The 18,444-nt window shown below is 44.6% G+C and overlaps 2 protein-coding genes across 18 annotated transcripts in view; one reads left to right on the top strand and one right to left on the bottom strand.

Annotated features, from left to right (window-relative positions):
• Positions 1 to 12,730, top strand: part of LOC108409671 (uncharacterized) — an 88,195-nt gene extending 75,465 nt beyond the window's left edge. For 4 of the 8 annotated variants that reach the window (XR_012129080.1, XM_073231192.1, XM_073231191.1 and 1 more), the window contains 3 exons: positions 9,305 to 9,373; positions 10,551 to 10,721; positions 12,285 to 12,730. Coding sequence is in view for 4 of the 8 variants with exons in the window: in XM_073231192.1 (XP_073087293.1) it covers positions 9,305 to 9,373; positions 10,551 to 10,721; positions 12,285 to 12,492 (448 nt within the window). In the remaining 4 variants the exon portion in view is untranslated. The remainder of the gene's footprint in view (positions 1 to 9,304; positions 9,374 to 10,550; positions 10,722 to 12,284) is intronic. The other 4 variants (XR_012129081.1, XR_012129079.1, XR_012129082.1 and 1 more) reach the window with 1 other exon arrangement.
• The window catches only part of SLC41A3 (solute carrier family 41 member 3), a 91,655-nt gene that overhangs the window by 9,645 nt on the left and 63,566 nt on the right, over positions 1 to 18,444 (bottom strand). For all 10 annotated transcript variants that reach the window (XM_073231183.1, XM_073231187.1, XM_073231186.1 and 7 more), the window contains 3 exons: positions 11,770 to 11,841; positions 7,594 to 7,738; positions 4,432 to 4,578 (listed from right to left, as the gene is read on the bottom strand). In XM_073231183.1, coding sequence (XP_073087284.1) covers positions 4,432 to 4,578; positions 7,594 to 7,738; positions 11,770 to 11,841 — 364 coding nt within the window. The remainder of the gene's footprint in view (positions 1 to 4,431; positions 4,579 to 7,593; positions 7,739 to 11,769; positions 11,842 to 18,444) is intronic.

The following is an 18,444-nucleotide window of genomic DNA, read 5'->3' as shown; positions in this document are numbered from 1 at the left end:
TTCAAACTAATAATCATAAAGATACTCATCAAATTTTAGAGAAGAATGGAGAAACACAGTGAGAACTTCAACAAAAAGTTAGAAAATAGAAGTACCAAAAATGAGTCAGCAAGCTGAAGAAAATAATAACTGAACTGAAAAATACACTAGAAGGAATCAACAGCAGATTAGATGATGCAGAAGAATGGATCAGTGATCTGGTAGACAAAAGAGTGGAAATCACCCAATCAGAACAGCAAAAAGAAAAAGAGTTTTAAAAGAGACTAGATTAAGGGACCTCTGGGAGAACATCAAATGTGCTAATATTAGCATTATAGGTCTCAGAAGAAGAAGAGAGAGAGAAAGGTAAAGAAAACTTATTTGAAGAAATAATGGCTGAGGCTTCCCTAACCTAGGGAAAGAAACAGGCACTCAGGTCCAGGTAATCCAGTCCCAAACAAAATGAACCACAGTATATCCACAATAAGATATATAATTAAAGTGGCAAAAGTTAAAGGATCAAAGAGAAAAACCTAAAGGCAATTAAAGAAGATCGAATAGTCATATACAAGAGAAACCCCATAAAACCATGAGCTGGCTGACTTTTAAGTAGAAACTTTCCAGGCTCGAAAGAAGGAGCAGGATATATTTAAAGTACTGAAAAGGAAAAACTTACAACCAAGAATTACCTACCTGATAATCTTTATCACTGCAAACTGAAGGAGAGAAAAAGAGTCCCAGAGAAGCAAAAGCTAAAAAAGTTTATCAACCACTAAACCAGCCTTACAAGAAATGTTAAAAGGTCTTCTCTAAACAGGAAAGAAAAGGCCATAACTAGATATAAAAAACTATATGAAAGGAAAACTCTCACTGGTAAAGGCAAATACATAATAAAAGCAGTAAATCAGCCACTTAAAAAGTTAGTATCAAGGTCAAAAGACAAAAATAGTAGAAGCCAATTGTAATGTCAAAAAGTAAGTAGTGGGGGCGGAGCCAAGATGGCGGCATGAGTAGGACAGTGGGAATCTCCCCCCAAGAAGAAAACTGGAAAAAACACGAACACAAAGAAACTAAACAACATGTTATTAGGTTTCAATAAAGAAATCAGAGGAAATAAAAAAATACTTAAGACAAATAAAAATGCAGAAACTTTCCAAAATATATGGGATGCAACAAAAGCAGTTCTACGTAGGACATTCATAGTGATACAAGCCTACCTCAAGAAACAAGAAAATACCAAATAAACAATCTAACTTTAGACCTAAAAGAACTACTAAAAGAACAAACAAAACCCAAGACTTGTAGGAGGAAAGAAATAAAAAGATCAGAGTGCAAAGAAATGAAAAAGAGTGAAAAAACTGAAAATATCAATGAAACTAAAAAGCTGGTTTTTTGAAAAGATAAACAAAATTGATAAGCCTCTACCTAGACTCATCAAGAAAAAAAGAGAGCCCAAATAAATAAAATCAGAAATGAAAGAGAAGTTACAACACCAGAGAAATACAAAGGATCATGAAAGATTACTATCAACAATTATATGCCAACAAATTGGAAAACTTAAAAGAAATGGATAAATTCCTAGAAACATACAACCTTCCAAGACAGGATCATTAACAATCTTAACAGATTGATTAGAAGTAATGAAATTGAATCAGTAATTTAAAAACTTCCAAAGAACAAAAGTCCAGAGTCAACTTCACAGGTATATTCTACCAAACATTTAAATAAGAGTAGTACCTATCCTTCTCAAATTAGTCCAAAAAACTGAAGAGGAAAGAATGCTTCCAAAGTCATTTTATGATGTCAGCATTACTCTGATACCATGTGGACAGACACCACATGAAAAAAGAAAATTATAGGTTGCTATCCGTGATGAATGTAAATGCAAAAATCCTCAACAACATATTAGCAAATTGAATTCATTAAGAGTAAAATGATCATACATCATGATTACGTGGGATTTAGTCTAGAGATGCAAGGATGGTTCAATACCCAGAAATTAGCAATGTGATACACTACATTAACAAAACAAAGGATAAAAATCATGATTTCAATAGATGCAGAAAAAGCATTTGACAAAATTCAATATAAATTCATGATAAAAACTCTCAACAAAGTGGGTATAGAAGAAACATACCTCACCATAATAAATGCCATATAAGACAAACCCCAGCTAACACCATACTCAGTGGTGAAAAGCTAAAAGCTTTTCTTTTAAGATCAGGAACAAAATAAGGGTACCCACTCTCATCAGTATTGTTTAACATAGTATTGGAAGTCCTAGCCACAGCAATTAGGCAAGAAAAATATATAAAAGATATCCAAATAGGAAGGGAAGAAATAAAACTGTCACCATGAGCAGATGACGATACTATATGTATGAAACCTTAAAGAGTCTACCAAAAAACAACTAGAATAAATGAATGCGTAAAGTAATAGGATGCAAATATAACACAGAAATCAGTTGTGTTTCTATATACTAATAAGTAGCTATCAGAAAGAGAAAATAAGAAAACAATTTCATTTACAATTGCATCAAAAAGAATACCTAGGAAAAAATTTAACCGAGGAGGTGAAAGACCTGTAGTGTGAAACTGATGACAAAAAGTGAAGATGACACAAATGGAAAGACAGCAGGATAGGAAGAGATGATACTGTTAAAATGGCCATACTACCCAAAGCAATCTACAGATTCAGTGAAATCCCTTTCAAAACACCAATGGCATTTTTCACAGAACTAGAGCTAATAATACTTTAATTTGTCTGGGATCATAAAAGACTCCAAATAGCCAAAGCATAATCTTGAGAACAAAGTTGGAGGTATCATGCACCCTCCTTTCAAACTATTCTACAAAGCTGTAATAATAAAAACAGTATGGGACTGGCACCAAAACAGACTTAGATCAATGGAATAGAAGACAGAGCCCAGAAAAAGAGCCACACATAGACAGTCAATTAATCTGTGACAAAGGAGGCAGGAATATACAATTGAGAAAAGATAGTCTCTTCAATAAATGGTGTTGGAAAACCAGACTTCTACATGCAAAAGAATAAAATTGGACCACTATCTTATACTACATACAGAAGTAAACTCAAAATGGATTAAAGACTTGCACGTAAGACCTGAAACCACAATACTCCTAGAAGAAAATAGAGGCAGTCAGCTCTTCAACACCAATGTTAGCAATTTTTTTGGACCAGTCTCCTCCAGCAAGGGCAATAAGAGATAAATAAATGGGATATTAAACTAGAAAAGCTTTTGTATAGTGATGGAAGTCATCAACAAAATGAAAAGGCAACCTACTGAAAGGAAGAAGATATGTGCAATCATACATCCAAGGGCGTAACATGCAAAATATATAAAGAACTTACACAACTTAATATTAAAAAACCAAAAGCCTTATTAAAAAATAGACAGATGAATTAAACAGACATTTTTCCAAAGAAGACATACAGATGGCCAAGAGGCACCACATCGCTAATCATGGAAGTGCAAATCAAAGAAAGCCACAGTGATACTAACTCACACTTTTCACATGGACTATTAGCTAAAAAACAAAAAAAGACAAGTGTTGGTCAAGATGTAGAGAGAAGGGAACATTTGTACGCCATTGGTAGGAGTGTAAATTGGTGCAGCCAGTATGGGAAACAGTGTGGAGGTTCTTTCCAAAATTAAAATAGAATTACATGTGATCCAACAATCCCACTTCTGGGTATTTTTCTAAAGAAAGTGAAAACAGCAATCCAAGGAGACATATGCACCCCTACGTTCATTACAGCATTATTTACAGTAGCCAAGATATGGAAGCACCCAAAGTGTTCCCCGATAGATGGATAAAGATGATGCATTATATATATACAATGGAATATTATTCAGTCATAAAAAAGAATGAATGAACTCTTGCCATTTAAGACAACATGGATGGAACTAAAGAGCATTACATTAAGTGAAAGAACTCAGAGAAAGATAAATATATGATTTTACTTGTATGTAGAATCTAACAAAACAAAACAAATAAATAAAGCAAAACAGAAACAAAATCAGATATAGGAAACAAACTACTGTTAACAGAAGGGGAGGGATGGGGGTATGAAATAGGTGAAGTTGGATTAAGAGGTATAAACATCCAGTTATAAAATGAATCAGTCATGGGGATATAAAGCACAGCACAGGGAATGTAGTCAGTAATACTGTACTATTATTTGTCTGGTGACAGATGGTAACTAGTGACGATCATTTCCTAATATATAAAAATACCAAATCACTATAAAGTCTACCTGAGACTAATAGGATATTGTATGTCAATTAGATGTCAATAAAAATAAATTTTAAAGAAAATAAAATAAAAGGAGGATTTCTGACTTCACAACATACCCCATAGATGTGGGAATGATGCCCAAATGGAAAGAGGGGTGCTGGGGGCCTTGCTGGTGGGACCCAAGTAGGCCTACCTCTGTGTTTATAGAAGAAGCTGCTAACAAAAGCCAGAATGGACAACGTGATGAGATCTCCCAGGCTGGCTGCAATGGGTGTGGCAATGTTGTCCGGGTTGACCCCCAGCTTTCGTGCACCGATCACTACACAGACCATCAGCATTCCTGCAGAGAGCAAATGGAGGAGATTCAAAGCACAGGGAATCCAGACCCTGAGGTGGCTCTGCGGACAGGGGACTGGTGGTACGGGATGAGAAAGTGGTGAGGAGGCTGCTCAGTAACTTGCCTCTATCCACACAAACCTAGACTAAAAGCCAGGCTGCCCCGACTCCCCACTTCTCCAGCTGCACTGGGGCCTCAGAAGACTGGGAGGGCTGGACTCTGCTTGTGACTTGTGGGCATGATGCTAAGGAGAGGCCTGACAGCTTCGAGGACATGCTCGAAGCTGCTGGGGAGACAGCAGGCAGGTAGCTGGCTTCCAAACCCCTTGGAGCTACAGACATGAAGCTCATAGCCCCTCACTGCAGGGAAGAGGGCTCCAAGCAGCTCTGAGCAAACGGGAGCCCCTGGGACTGAGCATGGGCTCCCGTTTCCATTGGGGTCCTCAGGGAGATGGTCCCCAGGTGGAAGCAGCTGAGAGGAAGGTCTCAGGAGGAGTCTGTGGCGGGAAGGGGGTGGCATCAGTATTGGTGAGCGGTGCAGGTCGGCCCCCAGAGCAGGAGGAAGGCAAGGGTGGGGGTGCATGCAGACCACAGGGCAGGGCTGGGGAGCCTGGCAGGCTGTCAGGGGCCTCAAGGCAAGGCCACGTCGTGGGTCCCAGTCTGCAGACAGACCCACCTCAGGAGCCCAGCAGGGCCCCCTCGAGGAGGCGGCAGCATGTGGTGGGGTGAGGGCTTTTAGGGAACAGCCCTGGAGACCGCTCCCCAGCTGGAGACCTGAGAGGCACTTCTTTGTGGCCACACCTCCCCAGGTCCTACTTTCTGACTGTTGTTCTGAGGGGACTGTCACGTGTGGACCTCTAGCCGCCACTGCTGTGTGGGACTTAACCCACAGCATCTCAGACGGGTCTTTAAGAAGATACTTTATATTTAATCTATTGGGGCTTTAATGCTTTCCCCACTATTCTGCAATTCTAAAAATTCAAATTCTCACCTCAATGCCATCCTAAAGCTGCTGACATTGGCCAGTGTGAGTCCCGTTTTGGGGCCAGGTCACAGCTGCTTTCTCCCTTTTGAAATATCAGTTCTAAGTGAATCTGAGTTTGCATGGCTGACCTGGTGGCCTGGTGACAACCCCACGAAGACTACACAGAGCGACATCACTGGTTTGAGCGCTTAGGAAAACTGCCACTGCCAGCACCTGGCTTTGTGACTCAGTCATGCTGAGGTCATGCCGGGAGCCACAGGCAATGTTTCTGAACCTCCACACATCTTTGAACAATCTGATTATGTCCATGCTGCCAAGCTCCACCCCATCTCTGGTCCTCAGTTTCCCCATCTATAAAATGGGGAGCTAGGAATGGCATTCTCTACAGAGGCCCCCAGAACAGCACTGGCCTTCCAAACCTTTGATGGGCTTTCAGAGGAGACTTCATGCTAAGAATCTCCTGGGCCCTATGTCCTGGGAGGCACAGGCACATGCCCCCGGCCCTTCATCCCACCCAGCTGAGTAGTGCTGCCCTGACCTGCACACAGGCACACAGCCAGCAGCAAACATCCACCCTGGGAGGGCAGTCTGCAGACCTGCTTCCAGGCTTCCACACACCTACCGTCCTCCCGGTCACGTGCAGCAGCTCAGCACTGCGGTCTGGTAGGAGCTGCCACATGAACTTACAGGAGCTGCGCTCAGAGGGGATTGGGGCACAGAAGTGCACAGACAAATCCGACTTGTAGAGTCACCGCCTGTTCCGCTCGGCACTTGCACGTGGTTTGTAAGACACACACACACACACACAATCCAGAAAAGAAACAGAACAAAGTCCCTTCATTTAGCAAATGTTTGGAAGCTGGGTCTATGCCTGGGCCTGTTTGAAGTGCTGAAAATAACCATCAGGCTCTACACTCACACAGTGAAGGCCTGCTGGGTGGAGGAACAGACAGAACACAAGTGAGCAAGCATTTGAAGCAAATACACAGGACTAAAATAAAGCACGGCTGTGAACACAGGCCACTCTAGAGAGCTGATCAGAGGCCTCAGAAAGGAAGAGATGGCTGGCACAAAATTCTTTATGTGCCTGTGCACTTATGCCTCACTCCAAGCTAGAATATAGACATCACAAAACAGGGCCCTTGTGCATTTGGTCACCAGTATATTCCACGCTGTAATAGAGAGTGGCAGTAAATAGAGTAAATACTGAGGAATGAATGAATGAATGAGATCCCATCATAATTGCAGAGCAACTATGGCTTCCCCACTGCCCTGCATGAACTCCCTGACAGGGTTACATCTGCCCCTGCTCTGCCTTCCTGTAAACGTGTAGGAAGCATCCACTGTGTAGCAGAGAGTGTGAGAGGGGCAGCAGATGGCAGAATAGGTGATGTGGGCCCCTCTGTGAGGAGCTGACATTTTAGCGAGAGGTGAGACAAAAAGTGAACAAAGAAACGAGGTGATTTCAGATTTTCACAAGTGCTCCAAAATGAAAATAGGTACATGGTGGGGCAGAGCATGGTCATGGTGGGGGAGAACAGCCCTAGGGGAAGAGTAGCAGAAAATGCCTCTGGGAAGGGATGAAATTTAAGCTAAAGCCTGAGCCTTGCTCCCCACCTGACTGCAGACTCCAGAACCACCACAGGTCCAAACACAAGCTGAGCTCAAGAAATCTTAAAGACTGAAAGAATGAATGAATCAATAGGTGAACAGATGAATGAATGAACAAATGAATGTGTCCACAGAGCAAGGGCCAGTTTAAACAGCAGAGGGAAGAGGCATGGAGACAGCAGCTTGCTCTGGCACACGCCTGCCTAGGAGAGGGCTTGCCACCTCTCTCGCCCACCCACGAGGTGGGCCATGCAGACCCAGCAGGCTCTCCCCACACCCTGGCAGGACACCGGGTTCGCCACCATTAGTGCTCCATCTTTTACAGCTCGAGGAATTGATACTGCAGATCTCAGAGAGCAGAGCCCCAAGGAACTGACAGCAGCAAGCCGGGAGGGCTGGCTGCTGGGGCAGGGTGTGGCTCACCTAGGGCCAGGGCCGCGAGGAAGGCGGTGAGGATGCTGCTGGCACACAGCAGCTCCACCTTCGTGAAGTCTAACTCCTCCCTAGATGCCACGCCCAGCAGCAGGGCGGCCACGGCAGCCAGGAGTCCCACGACGGTGGCCTGCAACTGCGGGGCAGAGAATGAAACAGGAGGAAGGGTCCCTCTGAGCATCGTCGCTCCTGCCCACCCCTCTCCACGCCTCCTCTCTGATCTCCAGAGGTGATCACGCCACCTGCCACTGCCTCCTCCCCCTCAGCCTAAAGCCTTCCAATGGCCCCTCCAACCTGGAAAAAACATGGACTAACACCTTCCTTCTGCCCAGCTCCCTTCAAAACTCCTGCTCTGTCCCCACGCAGTGCACCTTCCATCACAAAGTCTAGTTCTTCATCTACCCAGTCAAGGGCCCCAGTCTCTTGCTCATGGTACCTCTTTCACTGGTTCAGGCAAAAGTGCTCTGAAGCTCCAGCAGTAGAGACCTGACCCCCTGCCACCTAGAAATGCTCCGTGATGCACACGCGGCTCCACCTTGGAGGCCTTCTGCACACTTTCCATCTCTCTCCCCAGCTTTCCTCCCTGGCACTTGCCCTGCATGCTGGTTCCCCCTTTCTCTACACTGTCCCCCATATCTGGCTGTATTTCCCATCCCAGTGGACACATCTCTGCCACCCACTCAGGCCACTGCCACAAGGCGCCCCAGGTCTGAGTATCAATTCTGGCATCTGCTAGCAATAATTCAAAACTTCTCAATGGACAGGTTGTGTTACTTAAGAAGGTTGAGTAAACAAAGAGCTCTACCACATATGCAGATGAGAAACGCTCCCCAATTTACCTATGTAATTCCCATCAAAGTTCTGCAAGGTTTTTCATGGTGCTTGACAATTCACTTTACATTTCACAAAGATAAGCAGATGGTCCAGAATACCAAGAAAATTTTGAGAAAGATCAAGAGGGAGTTTTGGCATACTCTAATCAATATGTATTTTAAAACCATAGTAGTTAAGAACAAGGTGGTACTAGCAGAAAAGCAGACAAACAGATCAGTAGGATGGAATAGAGTCCAGGAATCACATCATGAATATATGACATCTTCATATACAAAAATTTAGTATGATGAAGATAGCATTTCAGATTAGCATGGAATGGGTGACTGTGGAATAAATAAGGTAAGGGAAACTGAATATCTGTTTGGGGAAAACAATAGATTTGTACTTTATAACTTACACACACACAATCACCACACATGAAAACCTTGTGTAAAGAAGAAGAAAATACAGAATAATATGTTTCAGATTTTGGACTAGGGAAGGACTTCTAAAGATACAACGTGCAAAACCTATAAAGAAAAAAATAGGTAAAATTTATATAGTCCAAGTATGGGTTCTATATGATAAAAGATACCAAAATTTCAGACAGGGATAAAATTGGAGAAACATATATAACTAACAAAGGACTAGTATCTAAAAGAATGAAGTCCATTTTACAAGTCAATAATAATTTTTTTTAAAAAAGACAACCTGACAGAAAAATACACAGGGGATGTGGGTAGGCAATTTACAAAAAAGGAAACAAATGGCTATGCAACAGGCAAAAAGATGATCAACTTCTCTAGTATTCAGGCAAATTTAAAATAAAATCCCAGTTTGAAACTATCTTAATTTTTTATAACTAATGTTTGTTTTCCTCCTTTAAAAGAGAGGTGCTGGCTTATTTTCTGCTGGGATTCCCCCCTCGGAGGAAGGTCTGCCCTCAGCCGGCACTCAGGTAATCTGTATTTGCCAAATGAACGAGTCAATCAATAAAGGGATGGGATATGCTATTTTTACCTATCAAACTAGGTAAATTAGAATGTAAAAGGCTGATAATATAAAATACATATTGGAATGGTTTTTTGATACACTGATAGTGGTAAAATTGGTTCAGGAATCTTAGGGCAAAATTTGGCTATAATTTTCCACATACCTTATGATCTGGCACCTTCTCAGGAAAACATGTGCACATGTACACAAGGGGCCACGTGGTAATGCTCATGATAATTAGATCTAATATTTACTGAGTCTTACTATCTGCCACTTCAAGTGATTTTCATTAAGTCATTCTTAAAAGTAAATGTTACAGAATTATATGTATAGTATACTTTCTATGCTTTAAAAAAACATATTGTCTATAAGCATATATATATATATATTTATAGTAAATATATATACATGGTACATGCAAAAAATGGTTTAGAAGAATACTTGTGATGCTGGTGAGGTTAGGGATTTCTCCCTAATAATTGAAATATTAGTATCTGTGCTATTATTTAATACTAGAAATTCAAGTATTTTGTATTCCTTCTGGAAAAAATCAAGAGCTTTAAACTGTTAATACCTCATGAACTTGAGGGAAGTTCTCCTAAGCCATCCATGTAAAAAAAGAACAATTTCATTGCAGTATAATTTTTTGAGTGGAAGCCAACACACCTGCGTGGTGATGGTTTGGTGAAGGGGGAATGGGTTGAGTGGGGGCAAGTTCGTATCGGCCCTACCAGACCAGCTCTCAGTGGCTGCCCTTCAGTCTTACCAGTGAGTTCCCAGGCCCTACCTGTTGTTAAAAATTTTAAATATCACTCTTGGACATATTTATGTGACAGAACATGCTGGAGTTATTAACAAGTTCAGTCATGAAACCCATAGCCCATATATGATTTAATGTTAAGCTTTTCAAAATATGGAGGAGACAGAATTATATCCATGTTGTGCTATGACCATGTGCCAAGCCAGGGCCTGGTCCAGAGCAAGACCAGGAGGCTGAGAATCATGTGGAAATGTGTATGCACATGGACAAAGATTTGGTGGAAAACAGGAAGTGAGACAAGTCACTTTTCGCCAAGTTATTTACTGCCAGACCCCGTGTCAGGGGACGATGAGCATCTCACTTAACCTCCAACGCTCGTCAGCCCCCAGCCATGCTCCTGGCCCGTGACACTCACCTCAAGTGGAGAAGCAGCGTCCAGACACAGAACTGTGGCCAGGCGGCCCCAGCAGCATGTGCAAGGCCCTGAAGAGCTGAGCCTGGTGTCAGGCTGGAATGGAGACCTTACAGGAGTCTTTAAAAGCTTCACTACCAGGTGATCAAGAGGAGAAAGGACAGTCCAAGGAAAGATGGCTACATTAGCAAAGGTGGCAGGTGTGGGGACATGAGGCTGTGGGGGCGGCAGGACCAGACCAGGAGTGCCTTTGGGACAGGCCCATGCTTGGCCGGGGGAACCGACAAAGGGGCTAAAGGAGAAGAGGCCTGATCAGCTTTAGGTTTTAGAAAATGTCATGCAGAGGGCCAGAGGTCATGGAGGTGGCCATGTGAAGGTGAGCTGGAGGTTGAGAAGCCTGGAGCAGAACAGTGAAGAGGTTTACGGTCAGCCAGTCAGGAGACCAAGAGGCCAACGTGAGGAGGAGAAGCAGGGCTGGATTTGACCACAGCTCAGAGGTAGAATCTGCAGAGTGAACGGACCTAAGAATGAGGGGTGGAGAGAAGCCAAGGGTGACTCGATTTCTAGCTTGGTTAACTGGGAAGACTATTCACTAGGCCTAGCTAATATGACTGAGTGATTACCTGGTCTGTTACAAGGAGGTGCAAGTCTGAAAGAGTATGAAGGCTTTAAGGGATCTGTCCTGCAAAGGCTGAGCAGAAACAGGCAGAGAGGGAGGGGCAAGGGGCTGGAGGGAACTTCCAGCAGGCAGGGTCTGAAGGTGCCCCAGAAAGGATGAGCAGGGTCACTGGAATAAGGCAATCACAGGCTGTCCTGACTAGGAGGATGTCAGTGACCTTGACAAGCAGTTTGAGTCAAGATGGTGGGAAGAGAAGGCAGTTAGCACTCTCCAGGCCATGAGAAACAGAAGTGGGCAAGTAAGGGCAAATCTTGCAACAAGCTTGTCTTGGGAAGAAGAAGGAGCCGGAAGGGCCCTGGGCCCCCAGAAGAGGCCCTGGCTTCAGGTGGACATGGCAGGTGCCCTGGGGTCGGGCTGAGCCTCCAGCTGCCGCAGGAGTGTGGTCTGGTGGGCGTGGGGGGCCGGATGGACCCAGTCTCCGCAGCTCAGCCCAGAGCACTCACACAGGGCTCACTTGCTTTCACCCTCCTCCCTGGAGCGGGCCTGGCTGCCAGCAGAGGGGCGAGTCACCTGAATGAGGGCGAGGTTGCTGCCGATGACTTTGTGCTGCTCCCGGGGTGCATCAATTTGTCCAGTGTTGGCCTAGGTGGAGAGGAAAGGGCAAAGGGTAAGCCTCCCAGAAAGGACAGTCTAAGAAATCAGCGAACAGTATCTCACTGACGTCAGAATGAGCTACTCTGCCCGGCTTTCCAGCTGACCAGGGGTGGGAAAGGTAGATGGATATTTCCTGGAGTGGCAGTCTGGAACTGTCAGGATAAGCTGCGGGAACTGGCCAGTCCAAGCACAAGCTTGGTGGCTTTTTGCTAAGACTGCAAAAAGCAAATTAGCAGGGAGCTGGAGAATCTATTTCAGAGACCACGTGGAAGAGGCTTGGGGAGGCCCTTCCTAAATGTGCACTTGGATCACACACACTTAGGCACTTTTAAATTTCTTTTAATTTTACAAGTACAGGTTTCTATGAAAAATCCTAAGGGATTCTGTTTCAGTTCTAGATTTTCTAAATTTTGCCTTATTGTATCAAACAGGATGCCTTCACTGATTCAGATCATGATGGTGACGGATACTATCCAGGCACTTCTCTGGATCTGGACGGTGCCTGGAAAGCTGACCTGCATAGCAAGCTCCCTTGCCCTACTGCTTAGGGTTGGTTCCAGCCAACGGGGAGCCACAGAGAGACTCTGCAGGGCCAGGGAGGGCCTGCACAGAACTGCATCCATCCTCCTGCCCCTTTAGGCCTGGAGTGATCATCACTTGCTGTGTGGCCAGCCCAGGGTGCTTCACTGCCCCACAGGGTATGGGGGTTTCCCATAACCCTGCCCTCGACTTGGTGAATGAGCCATCCAGTCAAACTCTGCTCAACTTCCATCTGTGTGTCTCACCTCTTTCCCGCTAGGATCCTGACATCCAATGACTCATATCTTCTTCAGAAGGACATTTAGCCCATTTGACAATAAAAATTGAATTGTCATTATTTTGTGTAATTTTTTTTAAATAACCAAAAGTACCTACTGGACTAAGATGGAAAACTGAACATAAGTTTTACTATCCTCCTCATCTACAAATTGGAGCATAGAGAAAGATAATCTTTTAACTACTTATTTTGAAATAGTTTGACTTCAGGGGAGTTCCAAGTTAATGTGGAGTTTGCCGTATACGTCTCACTGAGCTTCTCATGATGTCAACCTTTTACACAAATGTGCAACAGTCACCATTAAGACATTAACCCTGTGCAGTACTATCAGCTACACAGAGGCGCTCAGCCTTCCCGGCGTTTTCTGCTCCAGGACAGACTGCATCCAGCCCTCCCGGCAGCTGTCCTCCACTCTGTGACCTTTGCTCCCGCACCTTTGTTCATTCTACATGACCTTGACACTTTGGAAGAACACCCATCAGGTACTTGGCAACTTGGGCTTGTCTGGTGCTCCCTCGTGATTCAACTGAGGTGGTGGTTTTGAGGGTGAAGACCCCAGAGAAGCACCCTTCTCCCTGTATGGTGGCGCAGGTGCACAATGCTGACACAACTGTCACAGATGATATTAACCATGATCCCTGGCTAAGGCGGGCTCTGCCAGGGTTCTGCACTGCAAACTTACCATTCTCCCCTTCCCATGTTCTATTAGTTAAAAGTGAGTCACTAGGTCCAGCTCACACTCAGGGGAGAGGAATTAAGTTTTAGCTCCTAAAGAACAGCACAGATTTGAGGACAATTCACAATGTTGGGAGATACTCTGAGGCCACGCAAAGATCCTCCTTCTCCTTAAAGTGCCACCCACTAACTCCCCAGCTTATGTTTGTCTGCTGCAATGATCACGGTGGTATTCTAATGGGGATTTTATATTCCCTTCATTCTTTCTACATTAATTTAAAACTTTCTCTAAGATAGAGCTGTTCTGTCTCCCCCATTTATTGACTTAATCATTTATTTATATGGCATGTATGGACTTAAAGGTAGTTGTTTTATTCCTGAGGCCATACAACTGTTTTATTAATTTTGTTGCTGAAATTGTCCCAGCTGGGAACATTTGGAGCTCCTCCAGGTTGGTTCCTACTTCTTTCCGACACGCCCCCACCTCCTTTTTAGCACCTCCTTGCTTCCGGGCCCTATCAGACACTCTTGTATTTTCCCTGCCCCCATCCCAGAATGAGCCACTTTCGTAAGGATGCTGGTTCTTTTACTGGAGAATAGTTTCGGAAACCAAGATGTGGCACTAGGCATGCTAGGTGCTCTGGGGTGGAAATGCTTCTAGGCCCTCTTAGTGGAAGAAGCTAGGAAATATGCATACATATACTAACCTATGTGTGCACACACATCCGTATTTATTTTTGTACCTATCTGCATACACATTCAAATGAACATTGGTTCATACTGATATCTCTGACCCCAATTCAGTATCACGGGATTCATTCTATCATTAAGGCAGCAGTTCTTTAAATGTACAAGCGTGTTGGAAAACAAGAAGAAGTATCTACAGCGTGACACAGATTAAGAGGAACCCTGAGCAGGCAAAGCAGGTGGGTCAGGCTGACGGAACAGCTCATGCCCAAAAGCAAGCAGGAATGGCCTACTGCACAGAGCAGAGGCAGCCTTGGGGCGGTGGGGGCAGAGGGAGCCTGGGACAACTGAAAGGGTACTGAATTCAGAAAACACACCACGGCTTCGAGGAGGGTTGGTCTTGTCCCTTGCCTGCCTCACAGTTGCCAACAGTGGGGACACCAGGCCACCTGACTCCAAGCAGAAACAGTGGAAGTGAGTGTTGCGGCAGTGCTCGAGTGGCCACCATAAGGGGACACAGAGGCCCCGAGCCCGTAAGAACAGTGACAGGTACTTGCCTCCACTTAACACATTCCGACTCTCCCTTCGTCCACTGGAGGGGGCCTGCCCCACAGAAGGACAGCACTCACAGTCCCACAGGGTAAGAGGAAATCTGAAATAACACAATGCTCAGCCAAGAACCACTGTTCACCAAAGGCAAGCCACAATCATGAAAGATGTATCAAACTCAACAGATGGAAGCACAAAAATAAGGGTCAAAACAAGAAACCGAACACTAGAACAAGTAAATAAGAGATGTGAGAGAATTTGAAATTCCAGACAGGGCAAATTTATCTCACAATTTAGAAGAGAGAAATTTAAAAATACAGACAGATGAATACAATAAAAAACATCTAAGACGCTGAGGAGAAACAAGGCTGAGCTCTTTTGGTAATTAAGACCTTGAATAGCACCCATGTATACTGGGGAACTGGGTGCGGAAAACACACACACAGGTCCAGGGAAGACATATGCTCAGAAAAGGCCTGACAAGACCTGAATTTTCCACACCGGACTGATAAGTAAAGGTTTTCCTCTACATGCAGCCAGACTGCAAAGGCTGAGAGAGGAGGGTATTTTTTTCAAATGCCAGCTTTTCAACTGAAGATGGTAAGGCAGGCAAAGAAACAGGGAAACATGGTCCATTCAAAGGAACCAGATAAATCTACAGAAACTAATCCCAAAGAAATGAAGGACTCAGACTTGACAAAGACTTTAAAATGACTGTCTTAAATATGCTCAATGAACTAAAGGAGAACATGGACAGAGAACGACAGGCAATCAGTAAAATGATACATGAACAAAAACAGAATATCTACAGAGAGAAATTATTACCAAGGACCTAAACAGAAATCCTGCAGCTGATAAGGACAGTCACTGAATTGAAATATTCACTAGGTGTTCCACAGCAGCCTCACACAGGAAGAACACATCAGTGAGTCTGAAGATAGTTCATTAGAAATGATCAAGTCTGAGGAACAACAAAAAGGGACGATGAAAAGTGAACAGTGCCTACAGGACTTACGGGACACCATCAGTCAGATCTGTATCTATATCTACATATTACATGTACAAATGTGAATCCCAGAAAGGGGAGAGAAAGGGGAAGAGAGCTTATCTGAAGAAATAATGGCTAAATCTTCCCAAACTTGAGGAAAGACATGGATATAAAATACAAAAAAGGTCAAAAAATTCCAAGCAGTATAAAACCAAAGAGGCCCACACTGAGAAACATTAAAATCAAACAGTTGAAAGTCAAAGACAAAGAGAAATTCTCAAAAGGCACAAGAGGAAAGATGTGGAGGTCCGAACCGTGGCCAAGGTCGGACCCCAGCCCTTCTAAGATGGCGCTCACATCTGGCAGTGGAACATCCCACGCACCCGCCCTGCCGAGTAGGAAAATCCCCCTCCCAGACCATATAAGTAGTTCTGCGCTCGTGCTAAGCTCGTGCTCTCCGGTTAGTATAGCACATGTTACCTATCAGCTTAAAGGTCACGCGTGATCGCTCACCCAATAGGCTTAGCTATCCTATATAAGTGATGTACTGAAGAATAAAGAGAGAGCTCTCCCCCACCATTAGCTTGGCATGTACTGAAGACTCAAGAATAAAGATTGGAGAACGAACCAGGTCTGTGTCTTTATCGCTGTTGCCACCGACCAGAGCCCTAGGCGGGATGCGACCTGATAACTGGTGCCGAAACCCGGGAACCTCTCCGAGCTCCGCGCGTAAGTCAGAGCTTTCTTTGTGAGACACAACCACCCGGCAGAACTGGCAACTGCGGACGACGTAGAGCTTCTTGCCCTGCAACAGTTCCAGTGGACTCCATTCAGAAAGATCGCCAGAGAAGCCACTGGAGAGGAGGAGAGTGAGTGGACCAACGAGCAAAATGAAAGTAGGGTTAGAAAAGGCGAGAGTGAGCAGCTGTGGTGGGTGTTCCTGTCTTGTCTGATTGTCATAGTGTTCTTTGTTGTACTGTTTTGTATTGTCATGTATGGAATGAAGGCGCCGGTGAAAGTTCGCGAGGTAGCAACGAAGCAATAAAAGTTCGTGGGATAGCGACGGATGCAATAAAAGATCGCGGGATAGCGACAAGAATACCCCTTACCCATTTAAAATTTACCAATCTCCCTGTAAAAAATGGGCTCTGAAGTGTCCAGACTCAGAGCAGAGGAGCCTTTAAGGGCGCTCCTGAGAGCAAATGGAACCCCATTGAAAACGAAAACAGCAAGAGCCTTCCTACACACAGCAGAGAAGCATGCGCAGTGGTTCTTAGATGAAGGGAAAATCACTGCCCCCTTGTGGGACAGGCTAGGTGATGATCTGCGCAAGGCAGATCAAAGGGAACCGCTCCCGGCCGGGACGCTCCCTATATGGGGCCTAGTTAAGAACTGCCTAAAAGAAAATAAACCTAGTTGTAGAGAAGCAATAAAGGAAGGAGAGGAGGTCCTAGAAGAAGTGAGGGAAGAACGATCCTCTGCGAGGGCTTCAGAGAGAGGATCTGAACAGGGAAAATCCTCAGACGAGGAAGAGGAAGAAGAATTGTCAGGAGAAGAGTTAGAATCTAGACTCAGTCAAAGAACAAATCATCCCTCCTTGTACCCGTCACTAACCCAGCTGAGATGAAGAAGAGAGGAAAGAGAGACTAATTTCCCCCCCTCTCCAACAAGAACAGTAAAGTAGAAGTGACAGTACCAACCGCTCCACCCTGCTCCCCAAGTTTCAGATCAGAACCACCCCCTTACCAGAATTACCCCTGCTGTAGGGCCTGGGGACACCAAGATGACCAAGGCAAAAATAGATGGAGGGAGTGGCTAAATATAGAAGGGAATGCAGCCTCCCCAGTAATAGAAGATCAAAACACTCAACAGAGATATCATCAGGCATTAGATTTTAAGCTTATTAAAAGCTTAAAGGAGGCTGCTACCACCTATGGGCCACAAGCAGCATTTACAGTATCATTAGTAGAATCAGTGGCCTCCCTCAATCTAACACCCGACGATTGGGCCAAGGTAGCTAGAGCGGCCCTCTCTGGAGGCCAATATCTGACCTTTAAAACCGCATGGCAAGAATTCTCACAAGATACTGCCCGGCGCAATATCGCCGCAGGAAATAATCAATGGAACTTAGATATGCTAATGGACACAGGACAATACTTAGGACAGCATAATCAAGTAAACTTCTCCCCAGCAGTGTATCAGCAAATAGCTACAGCAGCAGTCAGAGCCTGGAAAACACTCTAAGGCTCTGGCGACTTACAGGGCCAGTTGTCTAAAGTATTGCAAGGACCAAATGAGCCCTATGCAGACTTCTTGGCAAGATTAATGCAAACTGCAGGCCGCATATTTGGAGATGCTGAGACAGCAATGCCTCTAGTAAAACAGTTGGCCTATGAACAAGTAAATAAATGGTGTAGAGAGGCTATCAGACCCTGGAAAAATAAAGATCTAAATACATACATTAAGGTCTGCAGGGACATCAATGATAGCGTAGTGCAAGGGCAGGTAATGGCCGCAGCCATAACTCAAGGGCTGCGAGACGCGTGCAGTAGGACTGCCCCTCCCGGAGCGTGCTTCTACTGCAAGCAGATGGGTCATTTAAAGCGAGAATGCCCAAAATTAGGAGGAGGAGGACCCAGTGTAACCAACAACAGGCCACAGCCAAAATTATGTCTCAGATGTAAAAAAGGAAACCATTGGGCAAATGAGTGCAGATCAGTGGTAGATGTAGAAGGACGCCCACTACCCCCACAGCAATCAAAAAACGGGAGGCAGGGCCCCCCACCTCAGGTCCCCCAAATGTATGGGGTGATACAGCAAGTCCCCAGGACTCATCATCACTTAACAGATCAGGGAACCAGTCCAGAATTGAAGA

The sequence above is a fragment of the Manis javanica genome, chromosome 3, assembly GCF_040802235.1.
Source record: "Manis javanica isolate MJ-LG chromosome 3, MJ_LKY, whole genome shotgun sequence".
In the NCBI taxonomy this organism is placed as follows: domain Eukaryota; kingdom Metazoa; phylum Chordata; class Mammalia; order Pholidota; family Manidae; genus Manis; species Manis javanica.
Note: the sequence above shows the minus strand (reverse complement) of the source record. Positions and strands in the feature narration are given on the sequence as shown.